A 26,520-nucleotide genomic window follows, 5' to 3' on the forward strand; every position below is an offset into this window, starting at 1 on the left:
ATGTCATGGAAGAAAAAAAATCTTCTTGATCTTGGAGTAGACAAAGGCAGAAAAAAACACAAGCAACAGAAGTAAAAAGATAATAAATTGGATTTTATCAAAAAAAAATTTTGCTACTCAAAATACACAGTTCAGTAAACAAAAACGTAAGCCACAGAATAGGAGTCAGTGTTCACTATACATATATCTCAGAAAAGACTTACATCCAAGATAAATAATTTTATAACTTAATAATAAGAATATAAGTAACTCAAAGATGGTAAAAGATTTGAAAAGATATCATAAAGTGTAAAATATAAGTAATCAAAAAGTACATAATTTGTTCAACATCTTTCATACTCAAGAAAATGCAAATTAAAATCACAATGAAATGCTACTACACACCCATTAGAGTCTCTAGAATTATAAAGATTGACAATATCAAGTGTTGACAAGGATATGGAACAGCTGGAAATCTCATACATTTCTGGTGGGAATGGAAAATGATCCAATGACTTTGAAAGACAGTTTGGCAGTAGCTCTAGACTGAATGTTCATGCCCCTCCCCCAAATTCATATGTTGAAATCTAATTCCCAATTTGATAGTATTAGAAAGTGGGACCTTTGGAAAGTGATAAGGTCATGAGTGTGGAGTCCTCATGAATGGGGTTAATGCCCTTTATAAAAGAGACACCAGAGAGCTAACTTGTCCTTTCTGCCATGTGAGGACACAGGGAGGAAAAGCTGTGTAAGAACCAGGAAATGAGCTCTTACAAGACACCAGGGCATTGATCTTCGACTCACCAATTTCTCCAGAACTGTGAGAAAAAAACTTCTGTTGTTTATAAGCCACCCAGATTATGATATTCTATTATAGCAGACTGTATGGACTAAGCAGTTTCTTAAAATTGTAACTTGTATGTACCACACTCCTTAGTCATTTGACTCTTAGGTATATATCCAAGAGAAATGGAAACATAAGTCTACACAAAAGACTTGTAGGTAAAGGTTCATAGCAGCAATATATATTCCAATAGTAGGAACTGGGTGGTGGGAGAAGCGGGGAACAAATGTCCTTCAACAGGTGAATGGAAGAGCAAAATGTACTGTAACCATCTAATGGAATACTTCTCAGTACTAAAAAGGAATGAGCCCCTGAAACCTATAACAACATGGGTAACTCCCCAAAACATTTTGCTGAGCTAAAGAAGCCAGTCACATAAGAGACCATACTTTGTTATTCAATTTATATCAAATACAAATTAATCTATAGTGGCAATAGTATATCAGTGGTTTCTTGGGGTCAGGGATAGAGGGAAGGAAGGACTTCAAAAGAGTAATAAAGAACCTCTCTGGGTTCGTGGAATTGTTTCCATTTCTTGACCATGGTGGTGATTTTATAGGTATATGCAATGGTCAGAATATATTCATTTTAGATGAAACTTACCATACATAAATTACTCCTCATTAAATCTGACAAAGAAAAAAAAAAAAAAACATCAGCACATTTGAAAATAGTTCTCCATCTCTGCTAAGACTTGGTTGGTGGGCTCGTGCTTTTAGCCATTATTTTGTGTGTTGAAAGGGTTTTGCAAACTTACGCAGTGGTATTTTGTTAAAGGGTCGTCATAATTATGACCTTGGGAGGTTTGGTGAGCTCCTTAAAGGCAACATAGGAGAACCATTTCCTGAGCCACCTTCTCTGTTTCGTTTTACAACATTGTTTCTGACACCAAATGTATGGGTGCATTTCCCTCTTCCAGGCAATTCTCCAACTCTCCAGACACCAACCTGGTTTTCTACAATTTAATTCAATTCTGACACTAATTCTGAATTAACACAGACCCTACAGGTTAAGGGCTCAGTCCCATACAATGGTCCCCTAATTGATATCTGTCCCCATTACAGACATCAATTGCAAGTCTGGGCCACCCATACTTCTGACTGACTGGCTGTAAAATTGGGGTTCCCACAACCCTCTCCTCAGGTTTGGTAATTTGCTAGAATAGCTCACAGAACTCAAGAAAGCAGTTTGTTTGGTTACCAGTTCATTATAAGGGATGTAACTCAGGGAGAGCCAAATGGAAGAGAGACAGAGAGCAAAGCATGGGGGGAGGGGTGCAGGGCTTCCATGTCCTCTCCAGGCATGCCACCCTCCCAGGACCCACCTGGACGCTTTCTCACCCTGGGTGTTTAGGGTTTTCCGGAGGTTCCGTTACATAGGCGTGGTTGATTAAATCACTGGCCTTTGGTTATTGAACTCAATCACTAACCCCTCTCCTCTCCCTGTAAGTCATGGGGTGGGGATGAAAGGTACAGCCTTCTAAACACTTGCTTGGTTCTTCTGGCAACCAGTCCACCTCCAGAACCTATCTGGGACCCAGGCAAGAGTTACTTCATTAGCATAAACTCAGCTGTCATTGAAAATGGTCCACTATGAAAAACAAAGGATGTTCGGCTCACTCAGAAAATGACAAGATTTTTTAGGAATTCTGTACCAAGTACTGGGGACAAAAACATATATATATATATATATATATATATATATATATATATATACACATGTATATATATGTGTATATATATATATGTATTTTTCCTGTTATATCACAATATTGCACCTCCACCCTGAGTGAAGAGGGTAAATCTAATCTTGTTTCCATGAATGCCACGAGCATGTTTGAGATTTAGCATTGGCCGAGATTTCCTCTCCAACATGTGAAAAATACACACACGACTGTGATTGAAATGAGTCCAAAGAAAATCTTTTACGACTGTAATGACATCCAGAGCCGTGTAATTTGAAAGATAAGAATTGTTTTTCATGTAGTCATATGGATTGTGTCTGTAAATGTAGTCTTCTTAAATTATATGTACTACTTTAGCTTCTGAAACTACCATGGCATCTTTCTGGCAGGGCATACTGGTGTCCAGAGACAGGGCTGGCCCAACTGACTTTCCCAGACCCTTGCAACAGACTGGGTAGCTACTTATAACCTGGAGAGCTATGCAGAGGAGTTTTGTTTGTGGCAACAACATGCAAATCTTTGAGTCTTAATCATATCCCCCGTGTTTCCTCTGGATTTGAGAGTCAAATCAACTCCCAAGTCCCACTAACACTCATTCAAACCTGCCTTTTTGGGGCCTTGTGGAATGTCTGGTTCCTCATCTTGGCTCCACTTCTTGGGATGTGAGCACATCTCCAAAGTGCGACATGCAGGGCTTCTAGGACCTGCACGTGGGTTGCTCCAAGGTCAAACAGAAGGTAAAGCTGGACTAAATAAACTCCACTGAGTTGGGATACAACCACTAAGCTTCTTTTGCATGCATTTTGAGAACTTAAGTTACAATTTTCTTTCACTCAGCCAGGATTTTTCTTAGAACCTGGCTTCCCTTTGCTTAAATAAAAGAGACCAATGTTATAACTGTTTGGTAAAAACATGGTGCTTACACAAACAGATCACTAGATATTGTCCAGGTCAGCCACGTACCGGACATTCAAAGGGCATTAGATGCACAAAAGATTAATAGGGGAAACTCCCGTAAGAGAAGATGGGGACAGAGCTCGGAGAGACAGGGAGCCTCAGACCACCGTGCAGAATGACCCCAGGAAACTGGGTGGGAATGTCTGACTGTATTTCTGAGAGAGTTTATCAAGCCCAGTGGGAGTCTTCAGGGCTAAGAACACCCATCAGAGGAATCCTGCACCTTCCAAGATTAGGTCTGCCACAGTGCCCTGCCACGCCAGGTCCTTGGCTAAGGGCAGCAGGGGAAATCAAGGTACAGTGGCTGGCTGCTCAGTTTCATTCCCTGAAGTCCGACACCTGAGGGGTCCTGACTGCCCAAAATAGAGAAGTAGATGGTAGATGCCAGGCAGATAGATAGACGATGGATGGATGGATGGATGGATGGATGGACAGATGGTTGGATGGATAGACAGATGATAGATAGATAGATAGACAGGCAGACAGACAAGCAGGATTAGAAAGGATATATACATGTGTGTTTATATAATGTTACACATTTACATATGTATTTATAAATATATTTACATATACTCTATAATATCTATATGTAATATTTAGAGTGGCTTTCTCTAGGAAGGACTGGGTTTGTGGGGATTTTCCTCTGAACTTTTATATTTTCTAAAATTTCTGCACATCAGCATGCATATTCTTTTTTTTTTAAGTTTATTTATTTATTTTCAGACAGAGAGAGGGAAAGTGCACATGCACAAGTGGGGGAGGGGCAGAGAGAAAGAGAGACAGAACCCCAAGTAGGCTCTGCACCATCAGTGCAGAGCCTGATGTGAGGCTTGAACTAACAAACCTCGAGATCATGACCTGAGCTGAGATCAAGAGTCAGATGCTTAACTGACTGCACTACCCAGGTGCCCCAGCAGCATGCATATTCTTAAGCAAATCTGGTTTGAAATTTGAGCAAGACTCTCCCTCTCTCTTTTTAAGGCAATTCCTTTCCTAATTGCAGAGATGTACAGGGCTCGTGGTGAGTATGTTTGTCCTCGCTTAAGCCAATTTGCACCAAGCTTTTTGCTTCTTCTCTTTCACCTTCCCCATCTTCTTCTCTTCTAGCAGATGATACACTAGAAGCATCTCTTTGGGAGAGGAAGCAAGCCTATTTATAATCTTCTGCCCACACTCCAATATCTAAGCAAGCTTGTAGGTTACTGGCCACTAATTACATTAAAAGGCAGGAACTAATCCAGACCCTGAAAACGTGTGCCCTAAGCTCTCTAAAGAAATAGAGTGGATCAAGAGAGGACAGGCCACAGATTAGGACTTCATGAAATTCAAAATGAAGTTGTGCCCTGAGAGATTTACAATGAAAATCTGCTAGTCCATAATACAAGTTAATTTCATTGGAAGGTCATTTTGCTTATAGAAGCTGTACTGGATTGAATAGTGCCCCCCCCAAAATTCATGTTCCACCCAGAATCCCAAGATGGGATCTTATCTGGAAATAGTTCTTTGCAGATACAATTAGTAAAGATGAGCTACACTGGGCTAAGGGAGGCCCTAAGTCCAGTGACTAGTCTCTTTGTAAGAAGACAATGTGAAGGCGTGGAGGAGAAGGGAAGGCCATAGGTAGACAATGGCAGAGACTGGAATGGAGTGTCCACAAGTCAAGGAACACCGAGGCTTGCCAACAACCCACCAGAAACCAAGAAGAAGCAAAGACATATCCTCTCCTAGAGCCTTGACAAGGAGTGTGGCCCTGCCAACACCTTGACGGCAGACTTCTGGCCTCCAGCGCACTTAATCTTATTCAACAGAATAAGTTTCTGTTGATGGAAGCCATCCAAGCTTGTGGTATTTTGGGGCAGCCACTCTAGGAAACTCTTACTCGGGGGGATGTGTCAAAGCTGTACTGGGAAGGGAAGGTGCCTGTGAACCTGTAAGCAGAGGGGACACTGCACACCCTCCTCGTGTCCCTTGTCCCCATTCAACAAAGTGCATTAGTGCTATATCTAGCACCCTATGTGAGGATTAGTGATGACAGAGCTACTTTGAGGACTGTCCTCTCTGCCAACTCACATTCCAAAGCCAAAAGCCATTCTGTACTGGATAATATTGTTTTCTTCTTGAAATTCTCTTTATTAAAGGTATTATTGTTCCCAGGGCTAGAGGATGTCGAGGCTGAAATTTCTATTTAAAGGTAAGTGCTCACAGCTGTGAGGGCCATGCAGGAACAGGAAACCACACAACCCATTGTCATTTCCGTAACATCAGGGCAGTATAAAAGAGTCAAAAAAAAAAAAGGTCCAAAAGGATCTTTAAGGGAAGATTAAATGGAACAAAATTGGAGGCTGTAAAATGGCAGAGTGCATGAGAATTCCTTATACACAGAAGTACCATCATATTTTAAGACCCATTATTAGGAAAACCCCAAAACAACAAATGACTTTCAGCTTTCAACTCACAAATTTCCAGAAAAAACAGAGAACTACTTGTGGGTTTTTTCCATTTATTATCTTTTGAATTGATTTTTTTCTGTTTAACTCTCCTTCTTCATAACTTAGTATACAAAGACTAAATGTGAAAAGTCACCACTCCTGCAATATCTTGTAGCAAAACCCTTTTATCTTAAAGAAGGTAATATACAGTCTGTGGTTCAGAAAGGAAATTCAAGTCCAGAGATTCTGTAGGGAAAAAGGAGGGCCAGACAAGAGCATTTTCCCAGTGAACAGCTATATTTGGCACCCAAGGATCCAAACCAGGTTAAGGAAGAATGGAATGGTTTTCCAAGAGAAGTAGGCAGGGAGCAAGATCTGAGGTATCATTGTAGGAAGGAATCTCTCCATGCTTGGCCCAATGAGGTGCACCCTGTGTGTGGTTTTTTTTTGCCAGGAGAGGGGACCTGGAAGGGGGGATGGGCAGCATCCAGAGAACAGTATTTAAGTACTGGTCACAGCATAAGCAAGTTGTGTGGTGTTCTGTGGAATGCCCATAGTTATAGCAGTAATCAGCTAAATATGTAAAACTTGAAAGAATGGAATAATTAAACTCTTCTTAGATAAAGAACACCAATTCATCATTCAGAGATGTAGTACAATGGTACATTTTATACACTGCCAGGAAAGGACATGATATGGGCATAAGGACCCACCCTCCCCCAGGTGTCACTGGCTCCTGCCCCAACTCCTACCTCTTATCTCAAGAAATAGACTTAAGTATAAAAGTAGAAGAAATTACTTGTTAACAACTGGACTCCAGAGAAGAATAGTGTCTACACCATTTTGAAAGAGAGAGCATGTATGCAAACAGGGGAGGGGCAGAGAAAGAAGGAGAGAGAGAGAATCCCAAGCAGGCTCTGTGCTGCCATTGCAGAGCCCGACTCAGGGCCGAAACCCACGAACCGTGAAATCATGACCTGAGCCAAAAACTGAGTCGGATGCTTAACCGACTGAGCCACCCAGGTGCCCCACAGGCCACACATTTTTAAACAATTCTGCTGCAAAAGTTTTCAGATATATCAACCGAAATTTAAAACCTGTTTGTCGGGGTGCCTGGGTGGCGTGGTCGGTTAAGCATCCGACTTCAGCTCAGGTCATGAGCTCACGGTCGGTGAGTTTGAGCCCCGCGTCAGGCTCTGGGCTGACAGCTCAAAGCCTGGAGCCTGTTTCAGCTTCTGTGTCTCCCTCTCTCTCTGCCCCTCCCCTGTTCATGCTCTGTCTCTCTCTCTCTCAAAAATAAATAAACGTTAAAAAAAAAAAAATTAAAAAAAACCTGTTTGTCAATCCCATTTTTTTTTCTTTCTCCTTCCAACTTTATTGAGATATAATTGACATATACCATCAAGTAAATCTGGATAAGATGTTTTATCTCCACACAGAAATGGACAACGAAATGTATTAACAGTTTACATGGTGACCCTAGGGTGCCCATGGACAGAGATACTCATTATAGTCCAGCCGCTCGTTCTGTTTCTGCTACAGGAGAATGACCTCACTCAAACAAATGTGAGGCACTCCTTAGAAAAAAAAATGCAAATAAGATGAAATGGGGCTTTGCTTTAAATATACCTTGATGGTTTATGATTGTGAACCTAACAAGAAGCCAGCCTAGGCTTCTTCATTGCCCATCTCTGTCAGATAACAACAATCTTTTATCATAAAGGTGATGTCACTGGGGTGGGGGGCAAAGCAGACCTGGAAGGGCCGGGACTGGGAAAAGGGCTGGGGAAGGAACGGCAGATTGAAGACCACGGGCAGGGGGTCAGCGTGTACACAAAGCAGCCAGGAGTTCTGGTAAGCCCTGTGGGTGAAGCCAAAGCCAGAATACAAAAGCTGTCGGGGAACCTTGAAGGACACTGAGTGTTTCAGTAAGGACAGACCAAGACCAACTGGGGGGATGGACAGGTCAGAGTGAAGCGGAAGGCACAGGCTTGGGCAAGTCTTGCAATTTGCAGAGTGGGGGATCATTCCAGAAGTCAGGCAAGAACAGAGTGTGAGCTGGGGAAATGAATGGGATATAGCCTGAGGGACTGCCCACTCCTGTGATTCTGCACACAGAATATAATCACTGACCCTGTTTCCTTGAGTTATAGATTCTGCTCTGATATATATATATATATATATATATATATATATTTTTTTTTTTTTTTTTTTTTTTTTTTTTTTTTCTAGTATAGGTAGGTGCTATGGTTTATCAGGACTCTTCAGGGCCTGATAGTCTCAAAGGCCTTCGTTTTCTGCAGAGATCTTACTTTACCTGTTCTGTGTGTCTCATTAACTGTGTGGCAGCTGCCTCTTTTCAGAAGCTCAGTCTAACTTCTGGGCTGTCAAGTACATGAATTAGTGATCCCTAGATCACTGTAATTTCAAATAAGTGTTGACGTGAGTAGAGACCTAACAGGCAAATTGGAAGCGTGTATCACATGGGGGCTCAAGTCCTTTGGAGGATTCAGTGAGACGCCATGTATGGAAAGTGTAGCAGGTGAGGCCCGACTGAGAAATAGAAACCACACAGTAGGTTAAACAGAGATTTTAATATCAACATGTTAACGCTAATAAAGGAATAGCTGTAAGATATAAGGGGATGCTCCCTGGCATGCTAGGACTGAGGGATGGCTTCCCTAAAGAAGGACAGACTCGGAAGGGGTTCAGTTCTCACCGGGGAAGGTGTGGATGGGCCACTGGGCAGCAGAGAAGCTGGCTGGTTTCGCCAGAGGAGGTGGTATGGAGCTGCTGGGCAAACAACAAGTCACCATCAGGAGGGCAGGCAGGGAGCAGGCATCAGCAGTGGGTGGCGCACGGCATGCAGTGCAAGCTGGGCTCAGGCCGGGGCACAGGGAGATCAGAGGAGCAGGCTGTGTGGACAGGGGTCCAGGAGAGGGTTTACAGACAGAGGGCTGCTCACACGGACCCGTGACCACAGCCATGCCGCAGGAGGGCCAAGCCAGATTGTCTTCAGCCAGCGGTGTAAGATGACAGAGGAACCGCTTCCATGCCCTTTGGCCCCCACAGGACCCACAGGAAGTCCTCCCAGTCACATGACGGACTCTTGCCCCTCCAACCGGAAGTTGCTGGAAGCTCCTACCTCCCGCAGGGTCCCTTCAGCGCCCTCTACTGAGAAACCTGTGACATGGTGCTCTCTTGAAAGGAGAAAGAAATTTTGCTGAAGGAATTCCATTGTTTGTAACAGAGCCCGTATAGAAAGGTGCCCTCGGAGCGGGGAGGGAATAAACTGGTAACTAACACAGAGGTTGAGTGAAGAGACTGGCACAGAGTGGGTGTTCAGTGATTGAAAGCTGTGTTAGACAATTATCCAGTGTCACCGAATACATTTAAATTATTTGGAATACATTTAAAAGTTAGATTTTAGCCCTGTTGATATTCATGGCTGTGTAACTCATTGCTATGTGTTATTTAAGTAGACACGAAGTTAAGAATCTGTGTCAAGTATTTCTCATTTCTAATTTGTTTCTTTTCTTTAATTTTCTTTTTGGCTAGGTCTTATACAATATATTAATTGCCTTCACAAAGATGCATAAATTTGAAGACATTGAGCCTGTCGACATTTTGGCTGGATGTGCCCGATTCGTTATTGTGGGGGTTGGGGGAGTCTTTTTTGGCGTCATTTTTGGGTTCATTTCTGCGTTTATCACACGTTTCACTCAGAATATCTCTGCAATCGAACCACTCATCGTCTTCATGTTCAGCTACCTGTCTTACTTAGCCGCCGAGACACTCTACCTCTCTGGCATCCTGGCGTGAGTATAAACCAAGGACCAACTCTCACAGCAATAAAAGAGAATTTAGGACCACATTGTGTGCACTTGCATCTGAAAAGGCAGGGCTTTGGGCACCAATCCTTAAAGGTATTGCTGGATTCAGGCTTTTTTAGCTTTTGTACAATCGGATTCAGGTCCTTTGCCAAACAAATATGTTCTCTGAGCATTTGTACTTGCTCTTTTCCTGAATTACCTTAGCATAGCAGAGCATGGCAATTATAAGGTCAATTTCAAAGGCTCAGAAGAGCTGATCCAGGGAAGAACTAGAAGTTCAAGGTTAAAGTCTTATTTCAATAGTTCTTTTTTTTTTTCCTTGAAAAATTCATTATTTTAAAGGGTAGAGGGAAGCATGCCATGAAGGACTGTCATTCCTGAGCTCTGCCTTCTGCTATTTCCCTTAAATCACACCACAGCTCCAGGACTTATCAGTGTGGAATGAAACTAGGTAGATGGGATAAGACCAGAAGTCCAGATTTCTTTTTCCTAATGAAAATATTTGTAAATGTTTATCCTTTCATAGATCTCGGAATGAGGCTTCTTAACTTGGCTCGCCATATCTGGTCATGTTGTTTTCTCTATGGCATTATCCTCATACCCAGCTACTCAGGCAGAAATATTTAATTTTATTGTATAGAAATATCTATTTTAATTAAATATAATAGTGTAAAATCTAGATTCACTATTGTCTCACCTACTACTTAGACAAGGCAAAGTTGTATCTCCTCTCCCGCCCCCAACTGCCGCCCACCCCGGACTTCTTAGTGGCTCTAGAACAAAAACATTTTAAATGAAAAATTTCTCATTAAATTCTTGTAAGAAACGTTGCTCAGGTGGAGGAAACGAGAGCCTCGCTGGATCATTTCTTATACCAGAAACAGTTCTGCTTCGGGTTGGTGCATGGTTGATGCCGTGTTCTTGTGAGGAAGTCGTGCCACGCCCACCTTCCCCAACACCCTCCACTGGCGCAAGCCCCTTGGGGAGGGAGAAGAGTAGGAAAGAAAACCCCATGGGGAAAATGCACCCAGAAAGGGGAATGGAGAAGATGCTTTCTCTGGGTAAAAACGGGAAGAGTGTATCTGTGGCATTACCAATAGGGAGTTATTTGTGGAGGGGCAAAATCTTGTGGCTCCTCCTAAGATTCTGCTCCTTCTGCAGGATCACGGCCTGCGCGGTAACAATGAAGAAGTATGTAGAGGAAAATGTGTCTCAGACGTCCTACACGACCATCAAGTATTTCATGAAGATGCTGAGCAGCGTCAGCGAGACCCTGATCTTCATCTTCATGGGCGTATCCACCGTTGGAAAGAACCACGAATGGAACTGGGCCTTCATCTGTTTCACCCTGGTCTTCTGCCAGATCTGGAGAGCCATTAGTAAGAGGCAGTAGGGCCCCCAAGGGGCTCCTGCCTGCTGCTTTTTGTTTATTTCTCTTCTTCCTTTATGCAGTGTAATGGCCTAAGGAGTGAGGTGAAGCGAACTGGTTTTACTGGTTAAGGGAGTATAGGCACCTTGTAGGGACCTGGAATGGTGTCTGTTTGCTCCCTCAATCAGTTTAGAGCAATTAGTGGCTGATAAGGTTGTGCACTGCAGCAAGGCTGGAGCAAGGAGTTTGTTTTTCTTGCTTATTTGAGGAGAGAACTTTCGCATCTACACGTTTAAATATAACTCAAAGAATTTCTCCCTTGCTCTTCACCGCTTTGTCAATTTTCCCCTCTTGCACCTTCAATCAGATATAGATTATAAACTGTGAGCATTTACACTTTTATTACAGGAAAAGTGAGATCTCACTAAGTATATTTTATGGAAGGCAGGTACTGTTAGGAAACATTCCTCTAAATAATACACGTGGTTTTGGTTGAAGGTTGTGTTTGATGTAGAAAAACGCAAGGATCAGAAAGTAAATCTTTATTTTTAAAAGTGCTTACTTTAACTAATGAAGGCAACTCTATCATGTAACTGGCATCACCCCTATGAAATATGCCTAATTTTAAAAAATGAGATATCTTTTTTTTAAGTTTATTTATTTATTTTGAGAGAGAAAGAAAGCATGAGTGGGGAGAGGCAGAGAAAAAGGGGGAGGGAGAGAATCCCAAGCAGTCTCTGTGCTGTCAGTGTGGAGCGTGATGTGGGGCTCGAACTCACCACCTGTGAGATAATGACCTGAGCCAAAATGAGATGCTTAACCAACTGAGCCACCCAGGTACCCCCCAAAATGAGATATCTTGACCAAAGGCTACTTATTTACCTTGAACATTCATGTTTCTGGGGCTAGCAAGAACATTAAGTACGGGACCACATTATATGTGCTGCCTTTTGATTAGAAGCAGTTTGATTTTAAAATGATTTTGACCAGGATTTGAAGCATTTTCTTAATTGACTTTGACTAACATTTTCAAACCAATTATAATGAAAGATAAATTATGGGAAATGACTGAGAACTTACCTTGGACATATCAATTTTAAATTAATCCCAAGTGGGTTTTAGAATCTAGGAAAGAATAACAAGAATGCAGAAATATTAAAATAGTCATAAAACTTACTCTGAATATATATGCCTGTTAGGGTGCCAGGGGAGAAAGAATTAAGAAAACTATGTTATGTAATTAGGTAAACTTATAATTTCAAATCAAATCATGGCACTGTTACTAACTAGCTATTTTACCTTGGATGGACTTAACTGCTCCAAATCTTCCTCCTCAGCCACAAAATGGTAGGCATGAACAAATTTCTTGAGTTCCCTTCAGTTCTAATACTCTAATACTCTCTAATGTCAAGAGAAGTAACACCACCAAGCTTCAGCCCAGCCTACAGGAATATAAACCATCTGAGAGAGTGTTAATATTATGGATACCTCAATATTGTTGGCCTTTGGTGACAATCCAACCCAATTCCTTCATGTTCTAGCTGGTGGAAGAGTCATCGAGAGAATGGCTGACTTGGCCATGACATAGTGAGGGACAAAGCCAGCTGTCAGAACCTAGTTCCCCCTCCCAGCATCCCAGCCTGACTCCTTGTGGCTAATAGTAGTTCACACTCAGGAAGGCTTATAACATTGTAAGTCCCTGTTTTCTATGGTTTATAGATAGTAAATTTATCTAAATCTTCCATCTATCTTCTGAGAGGAATACTACCATTACCTCCATTGAGCAGATAAAGAGACTCAGCACATCAAAAGATAAGAACCTTAGCCAAGGTCACATGACTAGTAAGTCTGTGGAGGAGCCCGGACAAACAAAACACAGTGAAAGATGTTAAATTCTACTGTCTCTCACACTGTCCATGTGCTGGGTATCACAGGTTGCTTGCTGTGGGGCACCTGGGTGGCTCAGTCACTTAAGCGTCTGACTCTTGATTTCGGCTCTGGTCATGATCTCAGGGTTCGTGAGATTGAGCCCCTGTTGGGCTCCATGCTGACAGCAAGGAGGCTGCTTGGGATTCTCTCTCTCTCCCCTTCGCCCCTGCCCCAGCCCTTCCCTTGCTCATTCTCTCTCTCAAATAATAAATGAATTTTTTAAAAAAATTCAAAAAGTTTTGCTTGCTGTGAGGCATGTGTGATTAGAAGTCATGGGAGGATACCGAGAGCTTTGTTCCACAGTAAAACCTCCTCTTTAGCCAGAGCTTTAGTGAAGGGACCTTTCCCACCAGGAAGCACTGTGTTGGTGGTAAGCTAGGACATGTGGCCACAAGGGGATGGAAAGTCAGTGTGGTAGAAAACACCTCTGTGTTTTAAACAAGCTCTGCCATCCTCCACCTTCCACTTAATGACAGTAAGAACCCCCCTTTAAGCCCTTGCCAACTTTCTTGTTTGCACTGAACCTCAGGAAGAACCAAACCAACCACAAAAGTTTTGCTTACCCCGGAAGAGACCACAATCACTAAGAGAGTCCTCTTATGTTTAAAATTATACACCTCCTTTGGTTACTCATTGAGAACACGAGATGATAAAAATGTTTCTGTCCCCAAAGCAATACCCTTGCTTTACCTAGTTTTGAAAGGCAGAGCAAAAGCTATGAGTATAGATTAGAAAATATATCATATTTCTTATATGAGAAAGTATCAAGATTTTATTTCGTTAAACACACACACACACACACACACACACACACACACACACACACAAGGTAGGAAAGTAACAATCTGAAGCACTATTGTTCACAACTACTCAAAAAGTGAAAACTTTTGTAAGATATTCTGTTTGGGATGGACAGTCATGGGTATGATGGAATTAGGTTGCCTTGTTTTGTGGGCGCACGCGCAAAACTTGGGTTCCCTAGTACTGAATATCTACGTATTCATAACCTTCTGCTCTAATATATATTTCTCCCTTTCTAGGCGTATTTGCTCTCTTCTATGTCAGTAACCAGTTTCGGACTTTCCCCTTCTCCATCAAGGACCAGTGCATAATTTTCTACAGTGGTGTCCGAGGAGCTGGAAGTTTTTCACTTGCATTTTTGCTGCCTCTGTCTCTTTTTCCTAGGAAGAAAATGTTTGTCACTGCTACTCTTGTAGTTATATATTTTACTGTATTTATTCAGGTTGGTAGACTTCTTTCATATTTGAAATAAGTAGGTTCTTTCAGGATTATGCATTAAATTAGTATAGTAATAGTATAGTGTCCCAAAAAAGGGACACTCTAATTTTTCACCATGTGCTCAATTACTCCAGCTAAATTCTTAAATATTTCTAGATCATGTTTGTTCATCTTTTAACCTCTAAAATATGTTTCTTTTTAATCAATAAAACATATTAATCAAAATATTCCTGGGTAATGGGCAAATGATAGTCATTCTACTGTGTTTTGCTGAAAACAAGATTCCAATTAGTACTAGATAGTACAAGTTTTTGTTTTAGGTGGAGATATCTCTGGAGTAAACTAGCGAGAAGTTATTTTAAGGGATGGCACTAAATTCCTGTTTTAAAGCAATGTCCATTTTCATTGCTTTTTTTCATTGCTTCATTGAAAAAAATTAAATCAGAACTAATTAAATAAGAATTAAAGTAAACAGTAGAGCATTTATCTAGTAGCAGGTAGTACAAAACAAAGATATGAACATTAGAAGCTCTAATAGTTTTGCTAATAGATTTGCTCTCTTTAATGAGAATCTTCACTACAATAATATTGTTTATTTTGCCATTTGTGATCTAGGGAATTACAATTGGGCCACTGGTCAGGTACCTGGATGTTAAAAAGACCAATAAAAAAGAATCCATCAACGAAGAGCTTCATATTCGCGTAAGTTTTCTATCATAATTAGCAACTTAATAGGATATTTTCCTTTGCCACTGGTAGGAGTAATCTAGACCTTTGGTGCAGTGTTGTGTCCATGTCACTGAACATAGCCTCTTTCCTTGCTTGTGCTAGTTTCTGATTGCTGCTGTAGGAAATTACCATAAATTTAGTGGCTTAAAAAAACCCCACAAAGTTATTATAGTTCTGGAGATCACAAGTTCAAAATGGTCTCAGTAGGCTAAAATCAAGATGTTGCAGGGCTGCATGTCTTTCTGGAGGTCCTAGGCAAGAATCTGTTTTCTTGCATCTTCCAGCTTCTAGAGGCTTCTAGCATTCCTTGGTTCGTGGACTCCTTCCATCTTCAAAGCTAGCAATGGCCGGTCAGGTCTTTTCTCATGCTGCATCACTCTGATACTGACTTTTCTGCCTTCCATGCCCACATTAAAGACCTTTATGATTATATTAGGCCCATGTGGATAATTTAGGATATTCTTTCTGTCTTAAGGTTAGCAACCCTTAATCCACCTACTATCTTAATTTTTCTTTGCATATAAACTAACATATTCACAGGTTCTGGGGATTAGAACATGGACATCTTTGGGAACCATTATTCTGCCTATCACACCTGCTGCCCCTCAAAGATTCACATCTATTCCACATGCAAAATACATGAACTCTATCCTGACATCCCCAAAGTCTCAACCCATTATAGTGTCAATTCAAAGGCCACAATCTCATCTAAATTTTATCAGTTCAAAAGCCCCAAATCTCAGCATCCCGGTCATCTAAATGAGGGAAGAGGAGTGAACCTCTGGGTATAATCCATCCGGAAGCACAGCTCCTCTTTAATGCCAAACCTGTGGAACTCGAGAAACAAGTTGTCTGCTCCCAAAATACACTGGTTGAGCACTCACAGGGTAATGGTTATAGATATTCCTTTTCAAAAAAAAGGGGAAATTAAAGGGAAAAAGGATTCATATCCAAATTTCTAAGTCCACTTGGTTTCAAGGGCTAGGAACAACCTCTGTTCCACCAGATTAGAAGTCCAATCTGGGTTCTACTCTTTGGGTTCTCAGCTTCCACCCTATAACCTATAGCCTATGTTTTTAGCTCATTCCTTTGATCAGCTTGTTTCTTGCCTGCAGAATGTTGGGGTCCAACCATCCCCTTTCATTTTGTCTTTTCTCTGTCCCTTTTTGTCCAAGTTAGCAGTGTTTCTGTCCGGGTTCAACAGGGAAGCAAAACCAGTAGGAGATAGATATGGATATAGATATAGATATAGATATAGATATAGATATACATATACATATACATATACATATACATATACATATACATATACACATACATGTAGATGTAGATAGATTATATAGATATAGATATCAATATACATACACATATAGATATAGATATAGATATAGATATAGATATAGATATAGATATAGATGTTAAGAGCTTTGTTGTAAGGAATTGGCTCACTAAGCAAGTCCAGAATCTGTAGGACAAGCCTTCAAGGAGGGTAGACCAGAACTCTCAGGCATGAGCCACAACTGCTATGAAGTTGTGACTGTTCTTTATCGGAGAAGCTTCAGCTCTACTCTTCAGGCCTTATAACTGAGCAAATTAGACCCACCCAGATCATCTAGGATAGTTTTCCTCATTTTTAGATAACTGATTATGGACTTTAATCATATCTACTAAATATTGTTACACCAACATCTAGATTACTGTTAATAATACTTGGGGACAAGCCTTGCCAAAGTGACACCTCAAAAAACTATCATGGTGACTAATATTATGAATTGTCCTATGTACTTCTGAAATAATTGTTCCAATGGAATATGGGATCCTCTGCTCTTTCGGAATTTTTAATTACGAAAGGGTAAAGGCTTCTACTACTTCTGCAGGAACAGCCTAGTGGCAGTTTTCAGTGAAAACATTCAACCCTGACAAAGATGAAAATGAAGTTGGGCATGGCTTCTACCTGTCGGTTTAAGTTCAACACACTGTTGGAGGGATGCCATTTTGTATGGCTCCAGGGAATAAAAATGAGAGCGAATACATGGAAGACAGAAGGAAAGAGACTTCAGCTCAGTTAATGAAGAGCATTCTGGAAATAGCTATGGCGGACCCAAAGGTGAAATGGATGTGTACAAACAATGACTGGGAACGCTTGGCATAGCTGCTGAAAGGAGATTCAGGCTTTTAGGGGATTATTGACCCAGATAATCTTTAGGTTTCTTTTATCCCTGAAAGTTCATGGTTCTAATGCTGGAGAAACTGATGAAGCCTTTCAAAATCAGCCCTGAATTTTATGGCCAAAGTCATCCAAATCTAAACCCAAAATTTTCAAGACCATTTGAAAATACTCGACAGAAGGGATAGGGAGTGAGTTTGTTCTAAAATAAGAAATGATTTAACTTGATTGAGGATTTTTGTTTCTGTCTTTATCCCCTCTGTTCGTTATTTTTAGAAATTAAATAGTATACCTAAGACAATAGAACATAGATATTCCCTCTTTTCTTATTTTTTCTCAAATAAAGTTACAATTATTGGTTGAGAATACATCAATTAAGTATTTCAGAATTAATTTAGTATTTTAATGTACTTTGCAAAACAAATTTTAGAAGTCAGCATAAATTTCATTGATTGCAAATTTAAATTATAAAGACTAATTCATAAGTTTTGAAGAGATTATCGTTTTTTTATGAAATTCCTATAAGCAATTTGGGTAAAGCAAATTTAGTACAATTGGCTTGCATGGTGAAATATAAATACTGAGACAAAATAACCAGGTAAAAATGAGGCAGATAGATAAATTTTGTTGTTATATATTATTATTATTATTTTTATTATTATAAGATATCTGTAGAATTATATTTTCAGAAACTATAAGTTGGATACTGACAATGCGGTGAAATTAAAAGGAACAATTAGTTATGACATTCATGTGATTTCAGTAATGAGACATTTTCTAAATCATTCTAGAAAAATATTATTCAAAGAAAATAGCAGGTATCCTGTTTTCATTGAAAGTTAGGCACATTATTAAGGAGCTTATCGACGGGATCTGTGAATCCTGAAACTCAGTTGAATTATGATGGAAGGCACTATAAGTTTCAGTTACATGAATGGGGTGATAGAAAAGAGGCTACACTCCAGGAAATTAAAGCCTCCTTTGTTTTCTGAAGTGTATTAGCTTTCCTTGTGTGTCTTTTAGGGTTAACGTTTCACTAGCAATCATTTTCCTGTATTTGGCTTGGCAGCTGATGGATCACCTGAAAGCTGGAATTGAAGATGTGTGTGGGCACTGGAGCCACTACCAAGTGAGAGACAAGTAAGGAGGCCGACAGTTTCGCTGACTTAGGAAGGATTATTTGTGGCCTGGGGAACCTCAAAACGTTACACTGAAAACTGAGCAGTTGACTAGAAAGAATCCAGAGGAACAGGACCAAGAATATGAAGGGCCTGGGAGCCGTGGCACAGAAGGGGCAGGTGGGAGCACTGGGAATGCCCAGCCTGTAAAAAGGAGAGCGCTCAGGGGGAAGGGGCTGCTGACTTAGCCGAGGCTGCGTCAGAACTAGACTAGAGAACAACTTTCAGATTGAAAGGAGACAAGTCGAATCTAAATTTAAAACAAGAAGTTCCCCAGTGAGAAGAGAAGCTCAACCATGACTTCATAAGGCTATAAAGGGAGTTTGGTGAATCATCAGGATCCTGGGAAGGAGAGTCCTCCCCTGGGGAGGGAGGTTGTGGAGGAAGACCTTCAAGGGTCCTTTCCACATATGATTCCGTAAGAATATTAAATGTGCCTCTCCTCTGCCACCATCTCACATTTCAGAACACATTCTCTCCCTGGATTTAGTCTACAGCCTATTTCTTCTGTGGCCCCGAGGAGAATTTCACTCAGGATAAGGAAGATAAGAGTTTGTAAGTTAAACATAGCTATTTAGCAAACGTAGGAGTTAGTAGTAGTTGAATTAACCGAATGGTAGATGTCTTCTTTCTAAGGATTGCCAACATATTAATGTTGGTGATTCCAAGAGAAACGAGATCTTGAAAATTCTGGCTGTCAAGGAGTAGTTGCACCCACATGAGAAACTGGGAGCTTATGGGTGGGCTTTTTACATTTTATTTATTTATTTATTTATTTATTTATTTATTTATTGTGTGTGTGTGCGTGTGTGTGTGTGGTTAATCTACTTTTTAATTTTAATTCCAGTTAGTTAGCATACAGTGTTATTATTAGTTTCAGGTGCACAATATAGTGATTTCAACACTTCCATACAATAATACCCTGTGCTCATCACAACAAGTATACTCTTTAATGACCATCACCAATTTCGCCCATTCCCCCCCCCCCCACCCCTCTGGTAACCATCTGTTAGTTCTCTATGGTTAAGAGTCTTCTTGGTTTGTCTCTCTTTCTCTTTTTTTCCTTTGCTCATTTGTTTTGTTTCTTAAATTCCACATATGAGTGAAATCATAGGATATTTGTCTTTCTCTTTTTTATTTCGCTTAGCATTATACTCTCTAGCTCCATCGATGTTGTTTCAAATGGAAAGATTTCTTTCTTTTTTATGGCTGACGAATATTCCATTATATATACACGTATATATGCCACATCTTCTTTATCCATTCATCATTCGATAGACAGTGGGGCTGCTTCTATAGTTTGACTATTGCAAATAATGCTGCTATAAACCGGGGTGCATGTATCCCTTTGAATTCGTGTTTTTGTGTTTTGGGGGTTATTTAGTGCAATTCTGCCATCAGAGCATAGTTCTATTTTTAACTTTTAAAGGAACCTCCATGCTGTTTTCCACAGTGGCTGCACCAGTTTGCATTCTGAGTGGGCTTTCTTTATGAGATAAAAACTATAGTTTTAGCAGTCCTCCTAGTGTTAAAATAGAACTTAAGTTATGGGAATGTTCACCAATCTAGAACCTAGGTCATGGATTTTTTAAGTTTAAATCCTATAGTTCTTCCAGTGAAAAATCATTTAATATTATTCTATTTAGCCAAATCGGTACCAAATTTTCTAGACACCAAGGCAGATATTGAGAGCAGTAAGATGCACCCAATGCACTCAAGATCCTCACAATTTGGTAGACAGGATCCTGGGGGAACAAAGAGAGAAAGAGCTCCAACAAATACTGATGATCTGTATAAGAAACACTATAACAGAGGTAAATGCACGGAACTGCTATAATACAGAAACAAGAGTGCATTTTGAAAATAAATGAGGTGTTCTACAGGCAAAGAAGAATGGAAAAAAATGCCAAGCAATAGCAGTAACAGCAGAGTATTTCCAATTGTGAAGGCAACAAAGAGCATAGCATGGTTTGGACACAGTCCGAGAAAGGAACATGGTAAGACAAGAGCTTGGAAAGACAGAGATACGCTTCTGTGGCACAATGCTAAGGAGTCCTAGAGAGCCATTAATCCTATAAAATTCTATTTGATCTTTAATAGATCAAAAGGCTTTTATTTTTTTTTTAAAGTTTATTTATTTTTGAGACAGAGAGAGAGCGAGCATGAACGGGGGAGGGTCAGAGAGAGAGGGAGACACAGAATCCGAAACAGGCTCCAGGCTCTGAGCGGTCAGCACAGAGCCTGACGCAGGGCTCTAACTCACGGACTGCGAGATCATGACCTGAGCTGAAGTCGGCCACTTAACCGACTGAGCCACCCAGGCGCCCCTCAAAAGGCTTTTAAATACGAGAATAACATGACCATACTTGGCTTTGGGGAGGCAAACAACAACAGAGATATGGAAGCTGGGTTTGAAACAGATACTGTGGGGAAGGAGACCTGTAAGAGATGTTCACATGGATGTCTAAGAGTTTCATCTTGCAAGCATAAAATAAGCCTCAGGTACTGTGCTATCTGTTTCATATATGGTATCTTACCTGACATCCTGAATCTCCTGCGTTAGCACTATTTTTCTCCTTGAAGATAAAGAAACCAACTCCAAGAGATCAACTAACCTATTCTACAGTGGAACCTTGATTGAATTCAGGTCTGGCTTTAGGACCTCTTCTGATTTCAATGAACCATAGAGCTTTCAGAATCATAAGGATGAGGAATTAGCAGAAAGAGCACAGAAATATTTCTGAGGTGGAAATGGTGACTGGCTCTGGATATAACCAGGAGGGCTAGGAAAGAGGCAATAAGAATGACTTTCAGATTTCCAGATAGCGAGTCTAGGGGACTAACAATGCCATGGTTAAATGCATAGACTATAGAAGAATGTTTAATTAAATAATAGCTAGGTGAGGTAACAACATGGGTGTGAAGAGGGGAAGCTGAGGACAGGACTCTGAGAAGTTTCCGTTCCTCTGGGGCAGGTGAGGAAGAGGAGGAGATTTGGAAGAAGTCTTTAGGGAGGTGGAAGGGAAGCATGTGTGAATCAGGAAGTGGAAGGCACAGAGGAAATGACCCCGTGGCACATCAGGAGAAGCCATGGGGCAAGTAAGGCAAGGGCAACAGCACCAACTACCATTGAACAGTAAAAGTCAAGGTGAGCTCAGTGTGAAGAGTGTCAGAGAAGTCCTGATGGGTGGGGAGCAATGTCGATAGATTGAGCAATAAATAGGAACAACAGCCTCTTGTGAAGAAAGAGAGAAAACAAGAAGGCTGAGGGTTTGACCCATTTGGAGCAAGAGCAGGCACGAGCTAAACACAGATCATAAGGTATCACAGCCTGTAACCCCGGAGGAGACTTGAGTGATAAAGCATCCATCCGCCTCACAGGCCAGGAAACCAATCACCAGATAATAAGCCAGCAGCTCAGGGAGTTATGTTCCCCTCCAGAAAATAAAACAGGCAGACAAATTACTCTTTGAATGTAAAATGATTGGAAGTGTTGACAATGTCTACCCCAAACAAATGGCCAACTCTGAAGGCGCCATATGCATACGTGCAGCTCAGTCTAATGGGCCAGCCAGAGGTTTGCTACAATAGTCGGCGGCCATCAGCGCCTAGCCTATTCAGATTCTCCATCATTCAGACTGTCAGGATAGATGTGGGGTCTCCCCCCAGCCCCTCCTTAATTGTCAGGATTCAAAATGATCTGCAGCATAATGGGCAAAACTACTGTAACTACCGGGCCATTTAAATTTATTGGGTTCTGGTTGAATAGGCCAGTATTACTGTAAGAGCAGCTGCCACTGTCAGGAGGCTATTAGAATGAAACATTTGTTCAAAAGCCTCAACCCCTCATTTCTTCTTTTACAATTGGAGCTGGGCTGGGCTGGGCCTCCCCCGCTCCCCACTTATGCATACTTTTCTGCCCTGATTGCAGCTTGTCCCCTCCTTTTGTTTAGTTGATTTTCAATGTATTCAGGCCAGTAGGCTATTCTTCCTTTACTTAAAAAAAAAAATTATATATATATATATATATATATATATATATATATATATATATATATATATTCTATGATTTTTTTAATGTGTCCAAAGACTGAATTCTCAGCACTGTCCTCATGTTCAGAATACAGTTAGTCTGTTTTAAGAAAAATATATACTTCCATAACACATACAGAGATCAAAGATTGTCAAACTGTTGGTCTTTGTTTTTAGGTTTAAGAAGTTTGATCACAGATATTTACGGAAAATCCTAATCCGAAAGAACCAGCCCAAATCAAGCATTGTCTCTTTGTACAAGAAGCTGGAAATGAAGCAAGCTATTGAGATGGTAGAAACTGGGATCCTCAGTACCGCAGCCTTTTCCGTACCATGCCAGTAAGTTCTATATGCCCTTTGATCTGGACTTTACATGCCAGAATTCCAAGGGCACACATTCATTGTTCAACTGAGAGATAACACTAGGATCAGAGAGGCAGAAATTGAAAGAAAGGAGTTGTGAAAAAAGGATGACCTGAGTCTTGGCAGCTTGTATTCTGGCCCACGCTCAACCTATGTCACCCAGTTTTTGAAAAGTACTTTCTAGCAAAAGTTGTGTGCGACAGTTGTATGACACTTTTCTTTGGGAAGGAGGGGCAAGTGAACTTACAGAATTATGGCATGGTTTACAAGACTCTTTCTTTCTCTTTTTGATTAATTGCTACCCTTTAGCCGCTGTTCTTTCGATTCTGCTAATCCTATAGTAAAAATTATATGCATTTCTCCCATAAGTCATTTCTCTTCCATCCTCGTATGAGGAGAGACCTGGTCAGCACCTTGTGACGCTAGCTGGGATTCGGGGATGAGTGGTGGAAGCCGGAGGTGTGGTGGTTGGTGGGCTACTTAAATTTACCACCCTCCCCCACCCCGTCAAGGATCTCCAGGTTTCTTCCAAGAAGCAGTTTATGAATTGAGCAAACTACTCACAACATATTTAAGATAAGGAACACCTGCATTCTGTCATCTTCTGTAGGTAAAGTCACTTGATCGTGAGCTTCAACTGTATCTTCATGTTTGAAAAGCAGGTGAAGAACAGGTAGCAATAAAATTTTCACTCATGCCTGAGTGTTATCTCACATCCCTTACTTGCTAATGAATCAAACACCCTCACCTTTCTTCCATGGCCTGGAAAAAAATCTAAAGTAGCGTCCTGGAGGGCATCTTGGTATGAACAGAAAGCTTTCTGCCTTATTTCTCAGTGAGACTCTTTTTGTGGTTGGTTGGTTGGTTTCGGTGCTGCCCACTGCATGGCTTGCTTTAAGGAAACTTCTGATATTAAAACGGCAGTGAGCTAACAAATATTTATCGGCAATGCCATGCGGAGCCATGTTAGAGCCTAAGGCAGAGGAAAAAATCAGGAATATTGATTCTGTCTTTATTTAAAGTGCTGATATTTAATTCATCGTGGCTTTTTTCTTCTCTGCATTGACCTTTGTTTTCTAAATTATTGCATTTCAATCCTACTTAACTTGACTGAACATTTTTGGCGTCACCTTAGGCCCAAACCTGTTCCTTGGGCACTTATTATGGGCCAGGGACTGTAAAACAAACACGTCATGGAGCTCATACCCTAGCAGGGTCATGGCATTAATAAAAAAAGGTCTGGGCCACCTGGGTAGCTCAGTTGGTTAAGCGTCCGATTCTTGATTTGGGCCCAGGTCATGATTTCACAGGTCATGACATCTCTTGGCAGCCTTGCGTAGGGTCCTCTGTCCGTCTTGCTCTCTGCCCCTCCCCCGAGTGTGCTTGCTCTCTCTCTCAAATAAATAAACTTTTTTTCTTTTAAAGGCCTTACAAACACATAATCATAAAATCTAGGAAGCTATGAGAGTATAAGAGGTGACCCTCTGGTCTCCAGGCATTTGGCTTGCTCTAATGGGAGTTAATGCATTGCAGGAGGCCTGGATAAGTTCAGGTGCTTTAGACCATTAGGAACTTCCTCAGTTGGTTTGCTTACTAGTTATGTGAGCTCTCGGTCTAAGAATGTAGGGGCACTTATCTCAAAAGCAATCTATCATGTGTTAAACCGTATTTTGAATCTCTGTATTACACTGCACTGGTTGCAAGCAATTGCCCCTGTTTCTAACCTCAAGACAGTTTTCAAGCCAGCTTTATTGGGAGGGATCCTGTCTGTCGAGTCACTTATTTTTTAGACACTGATTCAAGATTAGTAAGAGAGACTTATAAGTTAGAGACTTTTTTTTTCCTCCTGTAGCCCAAACCAGTTAGTAAACTAGGGTAGGAGAGGAGATTCTTTTAACTGATATTTAATGCAAGTTAAACTGTATTTAAATCGCATTTATTTGATCTCATCAGAAATCTGGACGACATCAAGCAGAAGGAATTCCTCTCCTGAGATCAAAGCAGCCAATTTCTTAAAAACAAACCTTCGTACAATCATAGGAAAAAGAAGTGTGTACCCAGCTCACTTTTTATTATTCTGTATGAGACGATAACAACAAAATGCAGATACATTTGTGTCTTTAGAAGTTGAAGCAATTGTTCTACAAGAGGTTTAGCTTTGCAAAGTCTTCAGGAGAACACCGCCACCAGAAGCTGTCAATAGCATTGTGCAGATCGTGTTAACTCTACGAAATGCCCTTACTTTTACGTGCATTATGTTATTTGACCCTCACAACAACCCCATGGGATAGGTAGAGTATGTACTGGGATTGTTGGCTTCAATACAAGGCACCTCGTTTTACCAAGGAGTGGTAAGCTTTTAGAAATATCAGACGATAAAGGCTCAACCTCTTGAAAGTGTCAAAGCTTTCAAAATTATGTGGTCAATATTAAAGAGATATTAAAGTATATACATTTATAGGCATAACAAACTACAACTGTACAACTTCAAAACATCATACTTAAAAACTCCCAAATAATTCTAACATGTCGTTTGCAAAAAAACACAAATTAATTTATTGTAGTTTAAGGATTTTTGAATCGATCACACGTTGATAGGTATAGGTTTGCATTTCTGCGTTCTTATACCAAAGATTCTGGGATGACGATAATGGTGCCATTTTCACCTCCATAATGGAACATGGTGTTGTGCAGAGCTGGGCCCTCTTCTGTGCCACTCTTCACTCATTCTAAATGTTGGCCATCTTCGTGACCTTTCTACAAAGACACAAGAAACCCACACTAGAGAAGAGCAGTTAGGTGCCATTAGTTGATCAGTGGGCACATTCTCCAGTCACCTTAGCATGTTTCTCATGGATTTCACGTGTAAAGCTATCACAAGAGAATGGGTTCTCACAAATGAATCAGGGGATAATATTTGATCTTTTACGAATTCATTTTATGGCATGAATAAGAACATCTAACGAGTTCATATCTATATTGCTGTGTTTAGAACTGAAGCCTCTTTTTACATTATTATAGCATCTGATTTAGAAAAGTTAAAAGAAGGGTGCCTGGGTGGCTCAGTTGGTTGAGCGTCCGACTCTGATTTTGGCCCCCGTCGTGATCTCATGGTCATGGGATTTAGCCCCGTGTCAGGCTCCAAGCTGAGCGTAGAGCCTGCCTGGGATTCTTGCTCTCCCTCTCTCTCTGCCCCTCCCCTGCATGCACACATACACTCTTTCTCAAAATAAATAAATAAACTTAAAAGTTAAGAGAATTATGAAGCTTTTATTAAAATACACTTAGGTTCAGATTTTCCCAGTTTGATTCAATAGCTATGAAATTACCATGGGGCTTTCATTTAAGGTGATGGAAATTTCCTTTATGGATAATGAATAAATGTTCCAGTGACAAGTCTTTCAGCTTATAATTTAACTTATTTGATCTAGAGATTATTAACATTCTGTTTTTCTAAGGATTGTACCTTTCCTGATAATAAGATCATTTCAGGGATGATTTTGCTAATGAGTGGCATGTAGAAAACTCCAGGTATCCCCTTGCCTAAATTAATAATTCCTCTGTATAATTTCATATCTGTAACTTCCCAGTGTGGGTCAATGAAAGATAGTGGTCCATCTGAATGGACCTTAATTAAGTCTGGTCTTTCCCAAAGTGGGCAATTACAAACCGGGGAGAGTGCCAAGTTAGATCTCCTGCTATCTCAAATTTAACTTGACCATCTTATGACTTTTTCCTAGTTGGTTGTGAATCTCATTATGAACATAGGAATGTAACTTTTGATTAGC

General features: G+C 40.7%; 1 protein-coding gene across 1 annotated transcript in view; it reads left to right on the forward strand.

Annotated features, from left to right (window-relative positions):
* SLC9A4 (solute carrier family 9 member A4) overlaps window positions 1–26,520 on the forward strand; it is a 66,194-nt gene that overhangs the window by 23,541 nt on the left and 16,133 nt on the right. Inside the window, exons 3-8 of the mRNA XM_060609737.3 lie at window positions 9,452–9,711; window positions 10,888–11,105; window positions 14,065–14,267; window positions 14,879–14,965; window positions 18,229–18,299; window positions 22,547–22,708. Coding sequence (XP_060465720.3) covers window positions 9,452–9,711; window positions 10,888–11,105; window positions 14,065–14,267; window positions 14,879–14,965; window positions 18,229–18,299; window positions 22,547–22,708 — 1,001 coding nt within the window. The remainder of the gene's footprint in view (window positions 1–9,451; window positions 9,712–10,887; window positions 11,106–14,064; window positions 14,268–14,878; window positions 14,966–18,228; window positions 18,300–22,546; window positions 22,709–26,520) is intronic.

The sequence above is a fragment of the Panthera onca genome, chromosome A3, assembly GCF_046562875.1.
Source record: "Panthera onca isolate mPanOnc1 chromosome A3, mPanOnc1 haplotype 2, whole genome shotgun sequence".
NCBI classification, from domain to species: Eukaryota; Metazoa; Chordata; class Mammalia; order Carnivora; family Felidae; genus Panthera; species Panthera onca.